Here is a 17,960-nt window from a genome sequence, read left to right on the forward strand (position 1 = left end):
GCCTGTTGCTATGGAACCCTGTTCACCTGATGTGCTACCTGTCCCAGACCTGCTGTTTTCAACTCTCTAGAGACAGCAGGAGCGGTAGAGATACTCTGAATGATCGGCTATAAAAAGCCAACTGACATTTATTCCTGAGGTGCTGACCTGTATTATTATTTGACCCTGCTGGTCATCTATGAACAATTGAACATCTTGGCCATGTTCTGTTATAATCTACACCCGGCACAGCCAGAAGAGAACTGGCCACCCCGCATAGCCTGGTTCCTCTCTAGGTTTCTTCCTAGGTTCTGGCCTTTCTAGGGAGTTTTTCCTAGCCACCGTGCTTCTACACCTGCATTGCTTGCTGTTTGGGGTTTTAGGCTGGGTTTCTGTACAGCACTTTGTGACATCAGCTGATGTAAGAAGGGCTTTATAAATACATTTGATTTGATATGGCAGAACTCTGCAGACTGTCTCTGCAGTAGATTGCAACTACGCCCCCTTTGGCAGTTCTATCTTGTCGGAAAATGTTATAGTTAGGGATGGAATTTTCAGGGTTTTTGGTCTTCCTAAGCCAGGTTTCAGACACGGCTAGGAGATCCGGGTTGGCAGAGTGTGCTAAAGCAGTGAATAAAACAAACTTAGGGAGGAGGCTTCTAATGTTAACATGCATTAAACCAAGGCTTTTAAGGTTACAGAAGTCAACAAATGAGAGTGCCAGGGGAATGGGAGTGGAGCTAGGTACTGCAGGGCCTGGATTAACCTCTACATCACCAGAGGAACAGAGGAGGAGTAGGATGAGGACACGGCTAAAGGCTATAAGAACTGGTCGTCTAGTGCGTTCAGAACAGAGAGTAAGAGGAGCAGGTTTCTGGGCATGGAAGAATAGATTCAAGGCATAATGTACAGACAAGGGTATGGTAGGATGTGAATATAGTGGAGGTAAACCTAGGCATTGAGTGACGATGAGAGAGGTATTGTCTCTAGAGACACCATTTAAACCAGGTGAGGTCACTGCATGTGTGGGAGGTGGAACAAAAGGGTTAGTTAAGGCATATTGAGCAGGGCTGGAAGCTCTACAGTGAAATAAGACAATCACTAACCAAAACAGCAATAGACAAGGCATATTGACATTAGGGAGAGGCATGCGTAGCCAAGTGGTCATGGGGTCTAGCGAGTAGCTAGGCGGGCTGGAGACACAGCGATTCAGACACAACGGGCCGGGGCTAGCAGAAGGGCCTTAGGTGGACGTTGCGACAGAAGAGTCAGTTGTAGCCCCCTCGGGCGGTTACGTCGGAAGACCAGTTGTGAAGGATTGGTGGGGCTCCGTATCGTCAGTAAAAGGGGTCCTGACCAATTGGCAAAATAGGTATTGTAGCCCAAGGAGTGGCTGCTGGACCTCTTCAGCTAGCCGGGAGATGGGCCTAACATAGGCTAGCTCCAGGCTAATTGGTGCTTGCTTCGGGACAGAGACGTTAGCCAGGGAGTAGCCACTCGGATAGCAGCTAGCTAGCTGTGAAGATCCAGGTGAAAAGGTTGAGCTTATGGTTGGAATCCGGAAATGTGGGGAAAAAGAGTCCGGTATGCTCTGGGTTGAATCACGCTGTGCAGACTGGCAGGAGTTGTCCAGGCTAAAGGTTAGCTGACTACTAGCTAGTTAGCTGGCTAGCTTCTGTTGGGGGTTCCGGTTCTAAAGTAAAGAAAGTAGCAGATCCATACCACTTTGAGTGATGCGGGTTGCAGGAGAGTATGTTGGAGTTGAGGTTAAAAAAACATTTAATAAATATATACTAAATATATTCGAAGAAAAAAGATATATACACGGGACACGACAAGACAAAGACAAAGACGCCTGACTGCTACGCCATCTTGGATTCACATCACTAATCTAAGGATCCTGGGACTAAACACCTTCCTCTGCAACTGGATCCTGGACTTCCTGACGGGCCGCCCACAGGTAACAACACATCCGCCATGCTGATCCTCGACATGGGGGCCCCTCAGGGGTGCGTGCTCAGTCCCCTCAAGTACTCCCTGTTCACCCATGACTGCATGGCCACTCCAACGCCATCATTAACAACAACGACGTTTTCGTCTTTTGAGCTTCTAGTCATGAAATCTATGCAGCCTACTCAATCACTTTTTATAGCTACTGTTTACAGGCCTCCTGGGCCATATGCAGCGTTCCTCACTGAGTTCCCTGAATTCCTATCGGACCTTGTAGTCATCGCAGATAATATTCTAATTTTTGGTGACTTTAATATTCACATGGAAAAGTCCACAGAACCACTCCAAAAGGCTTTCGGAGCCATCATCGACTCAGTGGGTTTTGTCCAACATGTCTCTGGACCTACTCACTGCCACAGTCATACTCTGGACCTAGTTTTGTCCCATGGAATAAATGTTGTGGCTCTTAATGTTTTTCCTCATTATCCTGGACTATCGGACCACCATTTTATTACGTTCGCAATCACAACAAATAATCTGCTCAGACCCCAACCAAGAAGCATTAAAAGTCGTGCTATAAATTCTCAGACAACCCAAAGATTCCTTGATGCCCTTCCAGACTCCCTCTGTCTACCCAAGGACGTCAGAGGACAAAAATCAGTTAACCACCTAACCGAGGAACTCAATTTAACCTTGCGCAATACCCTAGATGCAGTTGCACCCCTAAAAACTAAAAACATTTGTCATAAGAAACTAGCTCCCTGGTATACAGAAAATACACGAGCTCTGAAGCAAGCTTCCAGAAAATTGGAACGGAAATGGCGCCACACCAAACTGGAAGTCTTCCGACTTGCTTGGAAAGACAGTACCGTGCAGTATCGAAGAGCCCTCACTGCTGCTCGATCATCCTATTATTCCAACTTAATTGAGGAAAATAAGAACAATCCGAAATTTATTTTTGATACTGTCGCAAAGTTAACTAAAAAGCAGCATTCCCCAGGAGAGGATGGCTCTCACTTCAGCAGTGATGAATTCATGAACTTCTTTGAGGAAAAGATCATGATCATTAGAAAGCAAATTACGGACTCCTCTTTAAATCTGCGTATTCCTCCAAAGCTCCATTGTCCTGAGTCTGAACAACCCTGCCAGGTCCTAGGATCAAAGGAGACACTAAAGTGTTTTAGTAGTATATCTCTTGACACAATGATGAAAATAATCATGGCCTCTAAACCTTCAAGCTGCATACTGGACCCTATTCCAACTAAACTACTGAAATAGCTGCTTTATGTGCTTGGCCCTCCTATGTTGAACATAATAAACGGCTCTCTATCCACCGGATGTGTACCAAACTCACTAAAAGTGGCAGTAATAAAGCCTCTCTTGAAAAAGCCAAATCTTGACCCAGAAATTATAAAAAACTATCGGCCTATATCGAATCTTCCATTCCTCTCAAAAATGTTAGAAAAAGCTGTTGCGCAGCAACTCACTGCCTTCCTGAAGACAAACAATGTACACGAAACGCTTCAGTCTGGTTTTAGACCCCATCATAGCACTGAGACTGCACTTGTGAAGGTGGTAAATGACCTTTTAATGACGTCAGACCGAGGTTCTGCGTCTGTCCTCGTGCTCCTAGATCTTAGTGCTGCTTTTGATACCATCGATCACCACATTCTTTTGGAGAGATTGGAAACCCAAATTGGTCTACATGGACAAGTTCTGGCCTGGTTTAGGTCTTATCTGTCGGAAAGATATAAGTTTGTCTCTGTGAATGGTTTGTCCTCTGACAAATCAACTGTAAATTTCGGTGTTCCTCAAGGTTCCGTTTTAGGACCACTATTGTTTTCACTATATATTTTACCTCTTGGGGATGTCATTCAAAAACATAATGTTAAATTTCACTGCTATGCGGATGACACACAGCTGTACATTTCAATGAAACATGGTGAAGCCCCAAAATTGCCCTCGCTAGAAGCCTGTGTCTCAGACATAAGGAAGTGGATGGCTGCAAACTTTCTACTCTTAAACTCGGACAAAACAGAGATGCTTGTTCTAGGTCCCAAGAAACAAAGAGATCTTCTGTTGAATCTGACAATTAATCTGGATGGTTGTACAGTCGTCTCAAATAAAACTGTGCAGGACCTCGGCGTTACTCTGGACCCTGATCTCTCTTTTGAAGAACATATCAAGACTGTTTCAAGGACAGCTTTTTTCCATCTACGTAACATTGCAAAAATCAGAAACCTTCTGTCCAAAAATGACGCAGAAAAATGTATCCATGCCTTTGTTACTTCTAGGTTGGACTACTACAATGCTCTACTTTCCGGCTACCCGGATAAAGCACTAAATAAACTTCAGTTAGTGCTAAATACGGCTGCTAGAATCCTGACTAGAACCAACATTTTTTATCATATTACTCCAGTGCTAGCCTCCCTACACTGGCTTCCTGTTAAGGCAAGGGCTGATTTCAAGGTTTTACTGCTAACCTACAAAGCATTACATGAGCTTGCTCCTACCTATCTTTCCGATTTGGTCCTGCCGTACATACCTACACGTACGTTACGGTCACAAGACGCGGGCCTCCTAATTGTTCCTAGAATTTCTAAGCAAACAGCTGGAGGCAGGGCTTTCTCCTATAGAGCTCCATTTTTATGGAATAGTCTGCCTACCCATGTGAGAGACGCAGACTCAGTCTCAACCTTTAAGTCTTTACTGAAGACATATCTCTTCAGTAGGTCCTATGATTAAGTGTAGTCTGGCCCAGGGGTGTGAAGGTGAACGGAAAGGCTGGAGCAACGAACCGCCCTTGCTGTCTCTGCCTGGCCGGTTTCCCCTCTTTCCACTGGGATTCTCTTCCTTTACCCCTATTACGGGGGCTGAGTCACTGGCTTACTGGTGTTCTTCCATGCCGTCCCTGGGAGGGGTGCGTCACTTGAGTGGGTTGAGTCACTGACGTGGTCTTCCTGTCTGGGTTGGCGCCCCCCCTTGGGCTGTGCCGTGGCGGAGATCTTTGTGGGCTATACTGGGCCTTGTCCCGGGATGGTATGTAGGTGGTTGGAGATATCCCTCCAGTGATGTGGACGCTGTGCTTTGGCAAAGTGGGTGGGGTTATATCCTACCTGTTTGGCCCTGTCCGGGGGTTTCATCGGATGGGGCCACAGTGTCTCCTGACCCCTTCTGTCTCAGCCTCCAGTATTTATGCTGCAGTATTTTATGTGTCGGGGGGGCTCGGGCCAGTCTGTCACATCTGGAGTATTTCTCTTGTCTTTTCCGGTGTCCTGTGTGAATTTAAATATGCTCTCTCTAATTCTCTCTTTCTTTCTTTCTTTCTCTCTCTCGGAGGACCTGAGCCCTAGGACCATGCCTCAGGACTACCTGGCTTGATGACTCCTTGCTGTCCCCAGTTCACCTGGCTGTGCTGCTGCTCCAGTTCCAACTGTTCTGCCTGCAGCTATGGAACCCTGACCTGTTCACCGGACGTGCTACCTGTCCCAGACCTGTTGTCCCAGACCTGCTGGAACCCTGACCTATTCACCGGACGTGCTACCTGTCCCAGACCTGCTGTTTTCAACTCTCTAGAGACAGCAGGAGCGGTAGAGATACTCTCAAAGATCGGCTATGAAAAACCCAACTGACACTTACTCTTGTGTTACTGACTTGTTGCACCCTCGACAACTACTATGATTATTATTATTTGACAATGCTGGTCATTTATGAACATTTGAACATCTAGGCCATGTGCTGTTATAATCTCCACCCGGCACAGCCAGAAGACGACTGGCCACCCCTCATAGCCTGGTTCCTCTCTAGGTTTCTTCCTAGGTTTTGGCCTTTCTTGGGAGTTTTTCCTAGCCACCGTGCTACTACACCTGCATTGCTTGCTGTTTGGGGTTTTAGGCTGGGTTTCTGTACAGCACTTTGTGATATCAGCTGATGTAAGAAGGGCTATATAAATAAATTTGATTTGATTTGATTTGATTAAGTTTACCGATGACACAACAGTGGTAGGCCTGATCACCGACAACGCTGAGACAGTCTATAGGGAGGAGGTCAGAGACCTGGCCGTGTGGTGCCATGACAACAACCTCTCCCTCAACGTGATCAAGACAAAGGAGATGATTGTAGACTACAGGAAAAGGTGGACCGAGCACGCCCCCATTCTCATCGACGGGGCTGTAGTAGAGCAGGTTGAGAGCTTCAAGTTCCAAACCCTCCCTAACCCGGACGACACTGGGTCAATTGTGCGCCACCCCACTGGCCTCCCGGTCGTGACGACAGAGCCTGGACTCGAACCCAGAATCTCTAGTGGCACAGCTAGCACTGCGATGCAATGCCTTAGACTACTGCGCCACTCGGGAGGCCCGTGACAAATACATTTTGATTTGATCACGATCCCCACCACAATTGCAACACCGTCGTCCTTCTACACACCGTTCTTCAACATACTCTGTCCATCAGCACACACTTGAAACATGGCAAAATCCTTTACAATTCTTACACTGCAATGGTTTAGGGACGAAAGCTCTTACAGCGTATCTTACATAACCAAGCTTCACATGCGTAGGTATTTGCTCTTTATCAAAAAACAACAGGACTGACAGAAATTCTTCTTTTCTCCATTCACCCAGTGGGACAGACGCCGGGCACCAACCACACCAGGAACTCTCTTCGAGGATTTAACCTGAACATTCTTCTTCACCCCTTAGATGACTCCTTTTTGACGGCTGCTCATCTCCGAAGTTCAAAACACAAAACTTCTGTGTTCCGGATTCTTTTGAGGATCACTGCAATCTTCCTCTGTTCTTCAGAAATACAATTAATCAAAGTAAGACCACTGCTGGCCACTCTGACAGACTCCACTTTTCCCAGCGCATACTTCACAATTTTTGACACCTCAAACGGGTCTCCTACATATGCATCCTTACTCAATAAACACATCCCAACAAGAAGCGATTCATCATGATTCATACACGTATCCTCCACTCCATTTTTAGACAATTTCCTTTTTGTTTCAGTTTTCGATACTAATGTTGTCTATTCAAAACATTTGTCTTCACCAACTTTGCTCGAGGTGCTGCTTGATTCAAACTCATCATCCACTTCCGCCATCTTTCCCTGACACGCCTTTTCCTCCTGCCCTTCTACGTCTCTAGCTAAACTCGTCTGATTCTGCGCTTTATCCTGAATGTAGCCATATTTTCCGGTTCAGAGGCCTCAGGAAGTTCTTTCTTCTTCTTCGATGACGTTTAACGGCAGTTGGCATCCAATAATAATGATGCATTACCGCCACCAACTGGACGGGGTATTGAACGAGAAAATAAAAATCTGTTGCAGGAAAGGGGGAAAAATTACATCATACAAAATACAAAAAATGGACACCTCAACAAACAATATGCATCCCACTATTCAATCACAGTTCATTCCATAATACATCCCTACACTGGATAAAGGGCCTGTGAGGGCATAACACTCACCAACAGGATTTCTTGCAAGTCCTTGGCTGTGAAATCACGAAGTCCCAAGAAACGTTCAGCTGCATTCACAATGACTCCAATTTTCTCAGACTTATTCTCCGCTTGTGCTGTACAGTTTATGACCATTGCAATAAATAAAAGTCCACCTTTTTAACAGGTAACATTTCACGATCCCTCGGTTGATGAGAATCCTCCACTGGTCGTGGTGGCTCTACTACCATTGTTTCTTCCCCGCCACTCGTTCCTTCCACTCTTCTCATCGCCTCCAGATAGGAGACACGCTGTACACCCCTTACTTAATCAATCACATTTGTTTATAACGCATCAGCAGATGTCACACAATGTTTATACAAAAACCCAGCCTAAAACCCCAAAGAGCAAGCAATGCAGATGAAGAAGCATGGTGGCTAGGAAAAACTCCCTAGAAAGGCAGGAACTTAGGAAGAAACCTAGCCTCTTCTGGCTGTGCCGGGTGAAGATTATAAGAGTACATGGCCATTCTTCAAATGTTCATAGATGACCAGCAGGTTGAAATAATAATCACAGTGATTGTAAAGGGTGCAACAGGTCAGCACCTCAGGAGTAAGTGTCAGTTGACTTTTCATAGCTGAGAATTCAGAGATTGAGATGGGGAGAGAAAGAGGGTCGAAAACAGCAGGTCCAGGACAAGGTAGCACATCCGGTGAACAGATCAGGGGTCCATAGCCGCGACAGACCAGAAGAATCAAGATCAGCAGCATGACCAGGTGGACAGGGACAGCCAGGAGTCATCATGCCAGGTAGTCCTGAAACATGGTCCTAGTGCTCAGGTCATCCGGGAGGGACTTTTAGGGAACCATAGTAAAACTTCTCAAACTCCCTGCAACTTAAAAATGTACATTCCCAGAACAAGTGAAATGTTAACTTCCATTCTCAGAACGTTTAAAGTTGCAGGGAGTTTGAGAACGTTTTACTATGGTTTCCTAAAAGTTTTCCTGCAAGGTTTTATTAACGTTCTGAGAATGGATATTATAGGTTATTTGAAGGTAATTAAATGTCATTCTGAGAACATGTTTCAATAAGACTTTTAATAATGCTGTTTTGAACTCCAAACAGAGATAGGACACATGGAAATTAATTTGCTTAGGCATTAATTATTGTGGCACGTCATCAGTGAGATTGGAACCTATGATCTTCTGTTCTCTACCCATGGAATTAGTCCTCTGCACCACCAGGATGGAGCTAGCTTGTTCATTTTAGTTTGTTCAAACAGACCCCCTTTCAAAGGAAACAAGCACTCATTAAGATCAGGTGTGGCCAATTAGTGGGCGTGTTCAACACACCTGAACACACTTAACAAGATAGAGGATAGAGTTTTGTTGATGTGATGTTTTTTAAATAACATTCTTAGAATTTTTTTGGAACGTTAATGTTTTTATGGAAAGTTTTCTTAATTGTCTGAGAACATGACTTTAAATATCACCATGAAGAAACCTGCAGAAAATGTTATGCTGAAGTACTGAAATTCCCACAGAAGAACAATGATTCTTAACGTTCTCTGAACAATTTGAGAACATTACTTTAAATAAAACCATGAGGAAAAATGTAGGAAACGTTATGCTAAAATACTGAAATTCCCATCTAAGAAACGTATGGTTCTCAGAAAGTTATGTGCTAGCTGGGTATCCTGCAACATTCCCAGAATTTGTAGGAAGGTTGTATGCAAAATAACCATAGGACAACCACGCTCTCACCAAGATATAAGAAACATATGGTTCTCCAAATGTTACAGTGGGGGAAAAAAGTATTTGATCCCCTGCTGATTTTGTACGTTTGCCCACTGACAAAGAAAGGATCAGTCTATAATTTTAATGGTATGTTTATTTGAACAGTGAGAGACACAAAAACAACAAATATCCAGAAAAACACGTCAGAAATTTTATAAATTGATTTGCATTTTAATGAGGGAAATAAGTATTTGACCCCCTCTCAATCAGAAAGATTTCTGGCTCCCAGGTGTCTTTTATACAGGTAACGAGCTGAGACTAGGAGCACACTCTTAAAGGGAGTGCTCCTAACCACAGCTTGTTACCTGTAAAAAAGACACCTGTCCACAGAAGCAATCAATCAATCAGATTCCAAACTCTCCACCATGGACAAGACCAAAGAGCTCTCCAAGGATGTCAGGGACAAGATTGTAGACCTACACACAAGGCTGGAATGGGCTACAAGACCATTGCCAAGTAGCTTGGTGAGAAGGTGACAACATTTGGTGAGATTATTCGCAAATGGAAGAAACACAAAAGAACTGTCAATCTCCCTCGGCCTGGGGCTCCATGCAAGATCTCACCTCGTGGAGTTGCAATGATCATGAGAATGGTGAGGAATAGCCCAGAACTACACGGGAGGATCTTGTCAATGATCTCAAGGCAACTGGGACCGTAGTCACCAAGAAAACAATTGGTAACACACTACGCCGTGAAGGACTGAAATCCTGCAGCGCCCGCACGGTCCCCCTGCTCAAGAATACATATACATGCCCGTCTGAAGTTTGCCAATGAACATCTGAATGACTCAGAGGACAACTGGGTGAAAGTGTTGTGGTCAGATGAGACCAAAATGGAGCTCTTTGACATCAACTCAACTCGCCGTGTTTGGAGGAGGAGGAATGCTGCCAATGACCCCAAGAACACCATCTCCACCGTCAAACATGGAGGTGGAAACATTATGCTTTGGGGGTGTTTTTCTGCTAAGGGGACAGGACAACTTCACCGCATCAAATGGACGATGGACGGGGCCATGTACCGTCAAATCTTGGGTGAGAACCTCCTTCCCTCAGCCAGGGCATTGAAAATGTGTGGATGGGTATTCCAGCATGACAATGACCCAAAACACACGGCCAAGGCAACAAAGGACTGGCTCAAGAAGAAGCACATTAAGGTCCTGGAGTGGCCTAGCCAGTCTCCAGACCTTAATCCGATAGAAAATCTGTGGAGGGAGCTGAAGGTTCGAGTAGCCTAACGTCAGCCTCGAAACCTTAATGACTTGGAGAAGATCTGCAAAGAGGAGTGGGACAAAATCCCTCCTGAGATGTGTGCAAACCTGGTGGCCAACTACAAGAAACGTCTGACCTCTGTGATTCCCAACAAGGGTTTTGCCACCAAGTACTAAGTCATGTTTTGCAGAGGGGTCAAATACTTATTTCCCTCATTAAAATGCAAATCATTTTATAACATTTTTGACATGCGTTTTTCATTGTTATTCTGTCTCTCACTGTTCAAATAAACCTACTATTAAAGTTATAGACTGATCATTTCTTTATAAGTGGGCAAACGTACAAAATCAGCAGGGGATCAAATACTTTTTTCCCCCACTGTATGTGCTGACTGGGTTGTCTGTTTTCTGTTTGTGGGCTCTCTCTTCCCCTTAGGAGTAATGTGGTCCCTGGGATATGCTGCAATTTTATTTTCTGTTGTGAATTATTGATGAACCTTCTGTAATGACTTAGACCTATTCTTAATGACTTGGGCTACTCTTCAGTAATGACATATCCTAATTGCCTTTACAGTATGTGAGAAAACAAGTGTCAAAGGTTAAAGGAAATGGAAAAGCATTTTTTTGCTGATATCAAATAGTCCTTTATTAATCATCAATCGCCTGGTTTGGTAAATTGAAGTGTATTACAGTGTAATACTGTTTTTACATTTTAGTCATTTAGCAGACGCTCTTATCCAGAGCGACTTACAGTAGTGAATGCATACATTTCATACATACCATACATTTTTTTTTCTTGCTTGCTCGTCAGGGATCAGGGGTCAAATGTTAAAATGATTTAACCACATGGAAATGTAGAGTTGTCAAGCATATCCTGTCTTTCACCTGACCTCCTAAATGTCCTTTGCTGTCATCCAAAATTGACTTGTAAATAATCCTACAGCCATGTTGTGGACATTACATACAAGGGGTGGGGAATGTTACAGCATGAGGCTCTGCGCAGGCTCTGAGACAGGCAGGTAGTAGGAATAATAGAAACATGTTTTAAATCAACAACAAAAAATTGTTCTACACAGCAAATTAGCTGTGTAGGAGAATGCTCTGTCACCACCAGCTCTGCAACAAGAAATCCTACATCTTGTGATCAGAGCCAACATAAAATATACTACAGTTTACTATAGAATACTACAGTACTTACTATAGAATTCTGTAGTATACTGTAGAATACTAAACACTGTAGTATCCCTCGATCATGTGTAGTAGTTGGTATGTCATTTTGTAATATACTGTAGAATGCTGCAGTAAATACTACAGTATTATACACAAAAAACACTAGTTAATACAGAACTGTCTGCAAAAAAAACACTTCATAGTAAATACTACAGTATTTAATTGGCATACAGTACCAGTCAACAGTTTGGACACACTTACTCATTTCATCTTTCCTTGATTTGTACTATTTTCTACATTGTAGATAATAGTGAAGACATCAAAACTATGAAATATCACATATGGAATCATGTAGTAACCAGAAAAGAGTTAAACAAATCAAAATATATTTTCTGAGATTCTTCAAAGTAGCCACCCTTTACCAGTTTTGCACACTCTTGACATCAAACTCATATCATATAATCTTCAGTCCACATTACGCGATGTATTTTGAGTCTGTGTACAGTTTCACACAAACCTGTCCCTTTCTATAAATCATTACATACATGCATCTTATCCATGCCTCTACCATAACACCCAATAGCTGTTGGTAGCTGGCTCAGCATTCTTCACTTCTCCATTTCGCCACATATACAGTAGACAAGGTCTTATATGGTTGTTTATTATTTGAATTTCAGATGCAAATCCACTTCCATAGCACTATATCCAAAGAGTTAAAGACGATACTGAGGATGTTGTACAGTGACCCTGATGTATGTGACAGAGGCCTAACTGCCATTTGTCTCTCTCTCTGGGCCCTATCAGAGGTCAGCATCCACAGTGCCACAGACGAGCTCTGGCTTCTAGTAAACACAAACATAGCAGACATTAATGATGTAAATATTGACTGAGAGCATTAATGATGGCATAAAGGATTAGAAGGCAAATCATCACATTAAATATGTATGTGTGTATTAATGAGGGGGCAGGGGAGAGGGTCAGAGGGGATGTTTCTGATCGGCACCCTGGAGCTCTGCAATAGCAGCTCCCTCCCTCCCTCTCACAGCACAGACAGACTCCAGGGCCTGCTGCAATACAGCCGCTCATGTGGCCTCACACTCATGACGAGGACTACAACTTCTTGAACTTTCACCTGCTCAGGTGCACAAGAGTGTTGTGACCATATACTTAGATGGAATGAAGTCTCATTTTTGTATCTATGTCATTGTGGTGTATGTGACAGCATGGGCAGTGCCATTGAGGGTATCTCCATTTTAAAGTAGTCAATTTCCTTGTTTTGTGTTTGAAAAAAGTGTAAATCTAATATTGGTGATTTATGACTCCCTGCAGTGCTGGAGTCCTGAACCAAATTTAGTCATTAATTGATTGTGGCCATGTTAAAATGTATTATTTCCAAGTTGAGTCCTCTAGCTCTATGGTTGTGACCAATCAAACACGACAGGTGCCTATGGAGCATTGCGTAAGGTCAATCCTAGGATCCACCATGTGGAGTAAATCAAATCCCTCTTGATAACCATTAGTCCATACAGTATATCATACCAGAAAACATAACACTGAAAGGATCAGGCAGATATCTCTGCTTACAGGCCTGCCAACAAAAGGGAATAAATCCCCCATTTCCATAGAACAAGGCAGTAGAGTCACTTTACTCATCCACGCAAACTAGCACCAGGGGAGCTGATGATTAAGTAGTTTGAATAATGATCTACTAATTCACACAATTCAGACAGAGGTTTTACAATTTCACCTCTGAGAATCTAAGTAGTGTCTCATGCAGATCATTCATATTTTAACAAATAATGGTGTTATTTAAAAAGATTTAATAGATAAAGGATTGATGAATGATTACTGGGGTTAGAGGGGAACTCATTGATCCTCCACACAGTGGGCCTCTGAAGATTGTTACAGGAAAGGAGCATTGAATAAAAGACTGTCAAACAAACAAGCTGAACTATACATTTTACTAACCCAACATTTAACGGCTCACTTAAATAGATTCATCAATAATTATTCTCTGTATTTTGAGACTAGTACCTGCTTGTCTTCGCCAGAACAGCAGCAGTGACCTTTGGCCCAGAGCTGAGGAGAGTGGTAGTGTAATTATGTACACTGAGAGTCGGGAAGCAAGTTCAAGGAGTGAATACATTTAATAAATAAATGAATAAAACAAGAAACACAAACAGCACACCGACATGAAACAGCAACAATGACGACTGGGGAAGAAACCAAAGGAAGAGACATATAAAGGGCAGGTAATCAAGGAGGTGATGGAGTCCAGGTGTGTGTCATTATGCGCCTAACGCTGGTGACAGGTGTGTGCCCTGACGAGCAGCCTGGTGACCTAGAGGCCAGAGAGGGAGCACACGTGACAGGTAGGGGAGGCCTGCTTTAGAAGTACAGAGAGACACACTGAGGGCGTTTTAGACCTTCTGGTCATCTCTCCTCTCCATAACTTCAAATCAAATCCAATTTTATTGGTCACATACACAAGGTTAGCAGATGTTAATGCGAGTGTAGGGAAATGCTTGTGCTTCTAGTTCCGACAGTGCAGTAATATCTAACAAGTAATCTAACAATTTTCCAACAACTACCTACGACACACAAATCTAAAGGGGTGAATGAGAATATGTACATATTAATATATGGATGAGCGATGGCCGAGCGGCATAGGCAAGGTGCAGTAGATGGTATAAAATACAGCATATGCATATGATATGAGTAATGTAAGATATGTAAACATTATTAAAGTGGCATTATTTAAAGTGACATTGTTTAAAGTGACTAGTGATTGGGTCTCCATGTAGGCAGCAGCCTCTCTGAGTTAGTGATTGCTGTTTAGCAGTCTGATGGCCTTGAGATAGAAGTTGTTTTTCAGCCTCTTGGTCCCAGCTTTGATACACCTGTACTGGCCTCGCCTTCTGGATGGTAGAGGTGTGAACAGGCAGTGGCTCGGGTGGTTGTTGTCCTTGATGATCTTTTTGGCCTTCCTGTGACATCGGGTGCTGTAGGTGTCATGGAGGGCAGGTAGTTTGCGCCGGTGATGCGTTGTGCAGACCTCACTACCCTCTGGGGAGCCTTGCGATTGAGAGCGCTGCAGTTGCCGTACCAGGCTGTGATTCAGCACCTATTCAATCTCCTTAGTGAAGTAGTAGTGAGCTCAATTCCCTTAACGCAGGAGTTATCTGGGGGTCATTAGTCGTGTTTTTACTCATGGCCCAACTCTGGGTGCGTTGGGTGATGTCAACGTCAGCGAGTGACACTATAGTAGCTAACATATTAAAAGGGATGCACCTTTTAGACCTTAAGATGTGGACCTGGCACCTCAGAGAGAGAGAGAGAGAGAGAGAGAGAGAGAGACAGTATCAGTGGAAGCTTCAAGGTGAGGATACAGAGGGATTTAAATTATTTTGCATAGTCTAATGATTAATAACCAGTTTTCAAAACACTTTTAACATGTTGTGTTCAGTGTTGTTAATTTTTGTTGATTTTGATTTTACTAGCTTTTGCAATACATGTTTAGCTTTAAATTGCATCAGATTAGTTCCTGAGACATGATCAGCAGATCATATTTCCACTCAACTGGTCCCCTCCAGTGAGATTGGGCAGCATTGCAGTGTCACAGCTGGATATGAAGAACACACATTATCATCAGGTATAGATGCTTTGTTAGGGATTGAAAAGGCAGTTTATGTCAACTCAATTTACCCATGACATGTTGTGCACTTTACTGTAAGCTTAATCTACAGTCAGCCTGAACATCACACAGTCAGCCTGAACATCACAGTCAGCCTGAACATCACACAGTCAGCCTGAACATCACACAGTCAGCCGGAACATCACACTGTCAGCCGGAACATCACACAGTCAGCCTGAACATCACACCGTCAGTCTGAACATCACACAGTCAGCCTGAACATCACACTGTTAACCTGAACATCACACAGTCAGCCGGAACATCACACTGTTAACCTGAACATCACACAGTCAGCCTGAACATCACACAGTCAGCCGGAACATCACACTGTTAACCTGAACATCACACAGTCAGCCGGAACATCACACAGTTAACCTGAACATCACACAGTCAGCCTGAACATCACACAGTCAGCCTGAACATCACACAGTCAGCCTGAACATCACACTGTTAACCTGAACATCACACAGTCAGCCTGAACATCACACCGTCAGCCTGAACATCACACTGTTAACCTGAACATTAGTGTGAATTTGACTGTACATACTGTAAAGTGTCAGCTCCCTCCTCACCCTGGTTGTATCTTCCTCCAACAGGATCCTAAATGGCCAACGTGTCTGGGTCTCTGAGTCTGACTCATCTGCAGCTGCAGACCATGCGGCTGGCCACCACAGAGGAGCGTATCTTCAAGATGTTCCTGGTGCTGGGGACCCACGTGGTCTTTATCTACATCAACCTGGCCATGCTGTTCACCCTGTGGAGCAAACCCTCATTCCGCCACACCGCCCGCTACATCCTGTTTGCCCACATGCTGTTCAACGACACCATCCACCTGGCCATCACCCTGGCTCTCTACATGCTGGGGAACATCTATCTGTTTGTGGTCCGCGTTGCCTGCGCCTTCATGGTGCTGCTGTCTTCCTGCACTTTCACCAATGCCCCCCTCAACCTGGCTGTTATGTCCCTGGAGAGGTACACAGCCGTCTGCTTCCCGCTGCGGCACAGTGAGCTGGCCACGCCCAGGAGGACCCAGCTGGCCGTGGGGCTGGTGTGGGCGCTGGGCGTCATCAACGTGCTAATCGATGTGTGTGCTCTCTTCCTCACAGAGCCATCCTTCTTCTTGTCACCTGCGCTGTGTACCCTCGAGCATCTGCAGACAGCTGGGTGGCAGCGGGAGAAGGGTGTGGCCCTGAATACACTGCTGTTTGTGTCAGTAACAGCTGTGCTGGTTTACACCTACGTGGCCATCATGCTGGAGGCCCGGTCCGCCTCATCCTCTGAACCTGGGTCGGCACGAAGGGCCATGCGTACCGTGCTGCTGCACGCGCTCCAGTTGGGCCTGTCCATCATGTCCTTCATGTATGTGGTGCTGGAGTCCCTGCTGGCCAAACTGCCCCCAGCTGTCTACACACAGATGCGCTTTATCAACTTCATGGTAGTGCTGATCCTGCCGCGCTGCCTGAGCGCCCTCATCTATGGCCTGAGGGACAAGGCCTTCAGATCAGCCTTCAGACAACACTTCATCTGCTGCTCTGTTAGGAGGGTGGAGCCCCCACACAGATCCACTAAACACTAACATATAGGAGCACACACTTCTATCTTTCATTTGTTTTGAACCAGCATGAACGAATGAGGCCTAGATTCAATCCGGACTGAGGAAGATCAGCTTTATAGCACGCTTGACATTTAAAGGTAATTTCCGGTTGAGCTTACATATGCAGCATTTACCGTGAATGCAAACTCATTTAACATTGCCTTTAAATGTAAATTGCGCTATAACGTGGATCTTCAGCGGTCCGGATTCTCTGTAAAATATATATTATAAGGGTTTGTGTGAATGTGTGTGTTTTCTTGTACAAACACCACTATTGTTTTTTTTATTTCCTTTTATTAAAAACCAACCATGCATTTTGTGTTTCTCCCTCACATCATGACTGCTGGGCAAGCTAAATCATAGGGGTTTACTTTTTTATTTCCACAGAATGGACACAACAATGTCAACCTTTATTGCCCCCCAATAATATGAATAAAAAGTGAATCAAGATATTCTCAACTTAATATTAATACATTGTTAAATGAAAGGTGTAGAATTACGTTTCTGTTCATAGAGGGGACCTGTGCTTTGGCTGCTCTTACACTGTGGTCCAGGCCTGGTATGGTAAGTAGTCAAGTTCATGTGTCTGTAAATGTATTGTCTGTGTGTTTTCAGGACTCAGACACCTGGGGAGGATAGTGATGAGTGGAACAGAGCATATCAAGTCTTTATAGATGTGATTCTCTCAACATGACTGTCAATGAAGTCCTGTAGTACACTATGGGGGGTGGAGGAGAGAAACAGGCCCAGTTGAACCAGGTGTAGCAGTACTGTGTAGTGGGCCCTACTAGTGGACGATTTCTCAGAGGAGGCTGACCTGGCCACCATCATTATAGCGAAGTAGGAGTAAATGATTATGAAACGAACTGATGTAAAGTAGATGGCAGTGAAGGCTTTGTATATGTCCTCATACATCTTCAGTGCAAAACCACTGTGGACAGAAGTCCTGCATATTCTGCTTAGGAGAGGTAGGGTCAATAGTGGTGAACACAAGGAGCTCAACGACAGTTTTCAGGATCCACAACATGACGATGGCCCAACCTGTGTTTATGCTGTTGACGAGCAAAGTGTGTCTCAGTGGGAAGCAGATGGACACGTTTCTCTCCAGTGACATCACTGCCAGGCTGAG

The 17,960-nt window shown here is 44.3% G+C and overlaps 1 protein-coding gene across 1 annotated transcript; it reads left to right on the top strand.

Moving 5' to 3' along the window:
• Window positions 1-13,874: 13,874 nt before the first annotated feature.
• Window positions 13,875-16,891, top strand: LOC106603410 (odorant receptor 131-2). Its single transcript, XM_014197048.2, has 2 exons — window positions 13,875-13,915; window positions 15,834-16,891. The coding sequence occupies exon 2, from the start codon at window positions 15,842-15,844 to the stop codon at window positions 16,811-16,813; it is 972 nt and encodes a 323-aa protein (XP_014052523.2). The 5' UTR covers window positions 13,875-13,915; window positions 15,834-15,841; the 3' UTR covers window positions 16,814-16,891.
• The last annotated feature ends 1,069 nt before the right edge of the window (window positions 16,892-17,960 follow it).

This window comes from Salmo salar, chromosome ssa04 (genome assembly GCF_905237065.1).
Source record: "Salmo salar chromosome ssa04, Ssal_v3.1, whole genome shotgun sequence".
Lineage (NCBI taxonomy): Eukaryota > Metazoa > Chordata > Actinopteri > Salmoniformes > Salmonidae > Salmo > Salmo salar.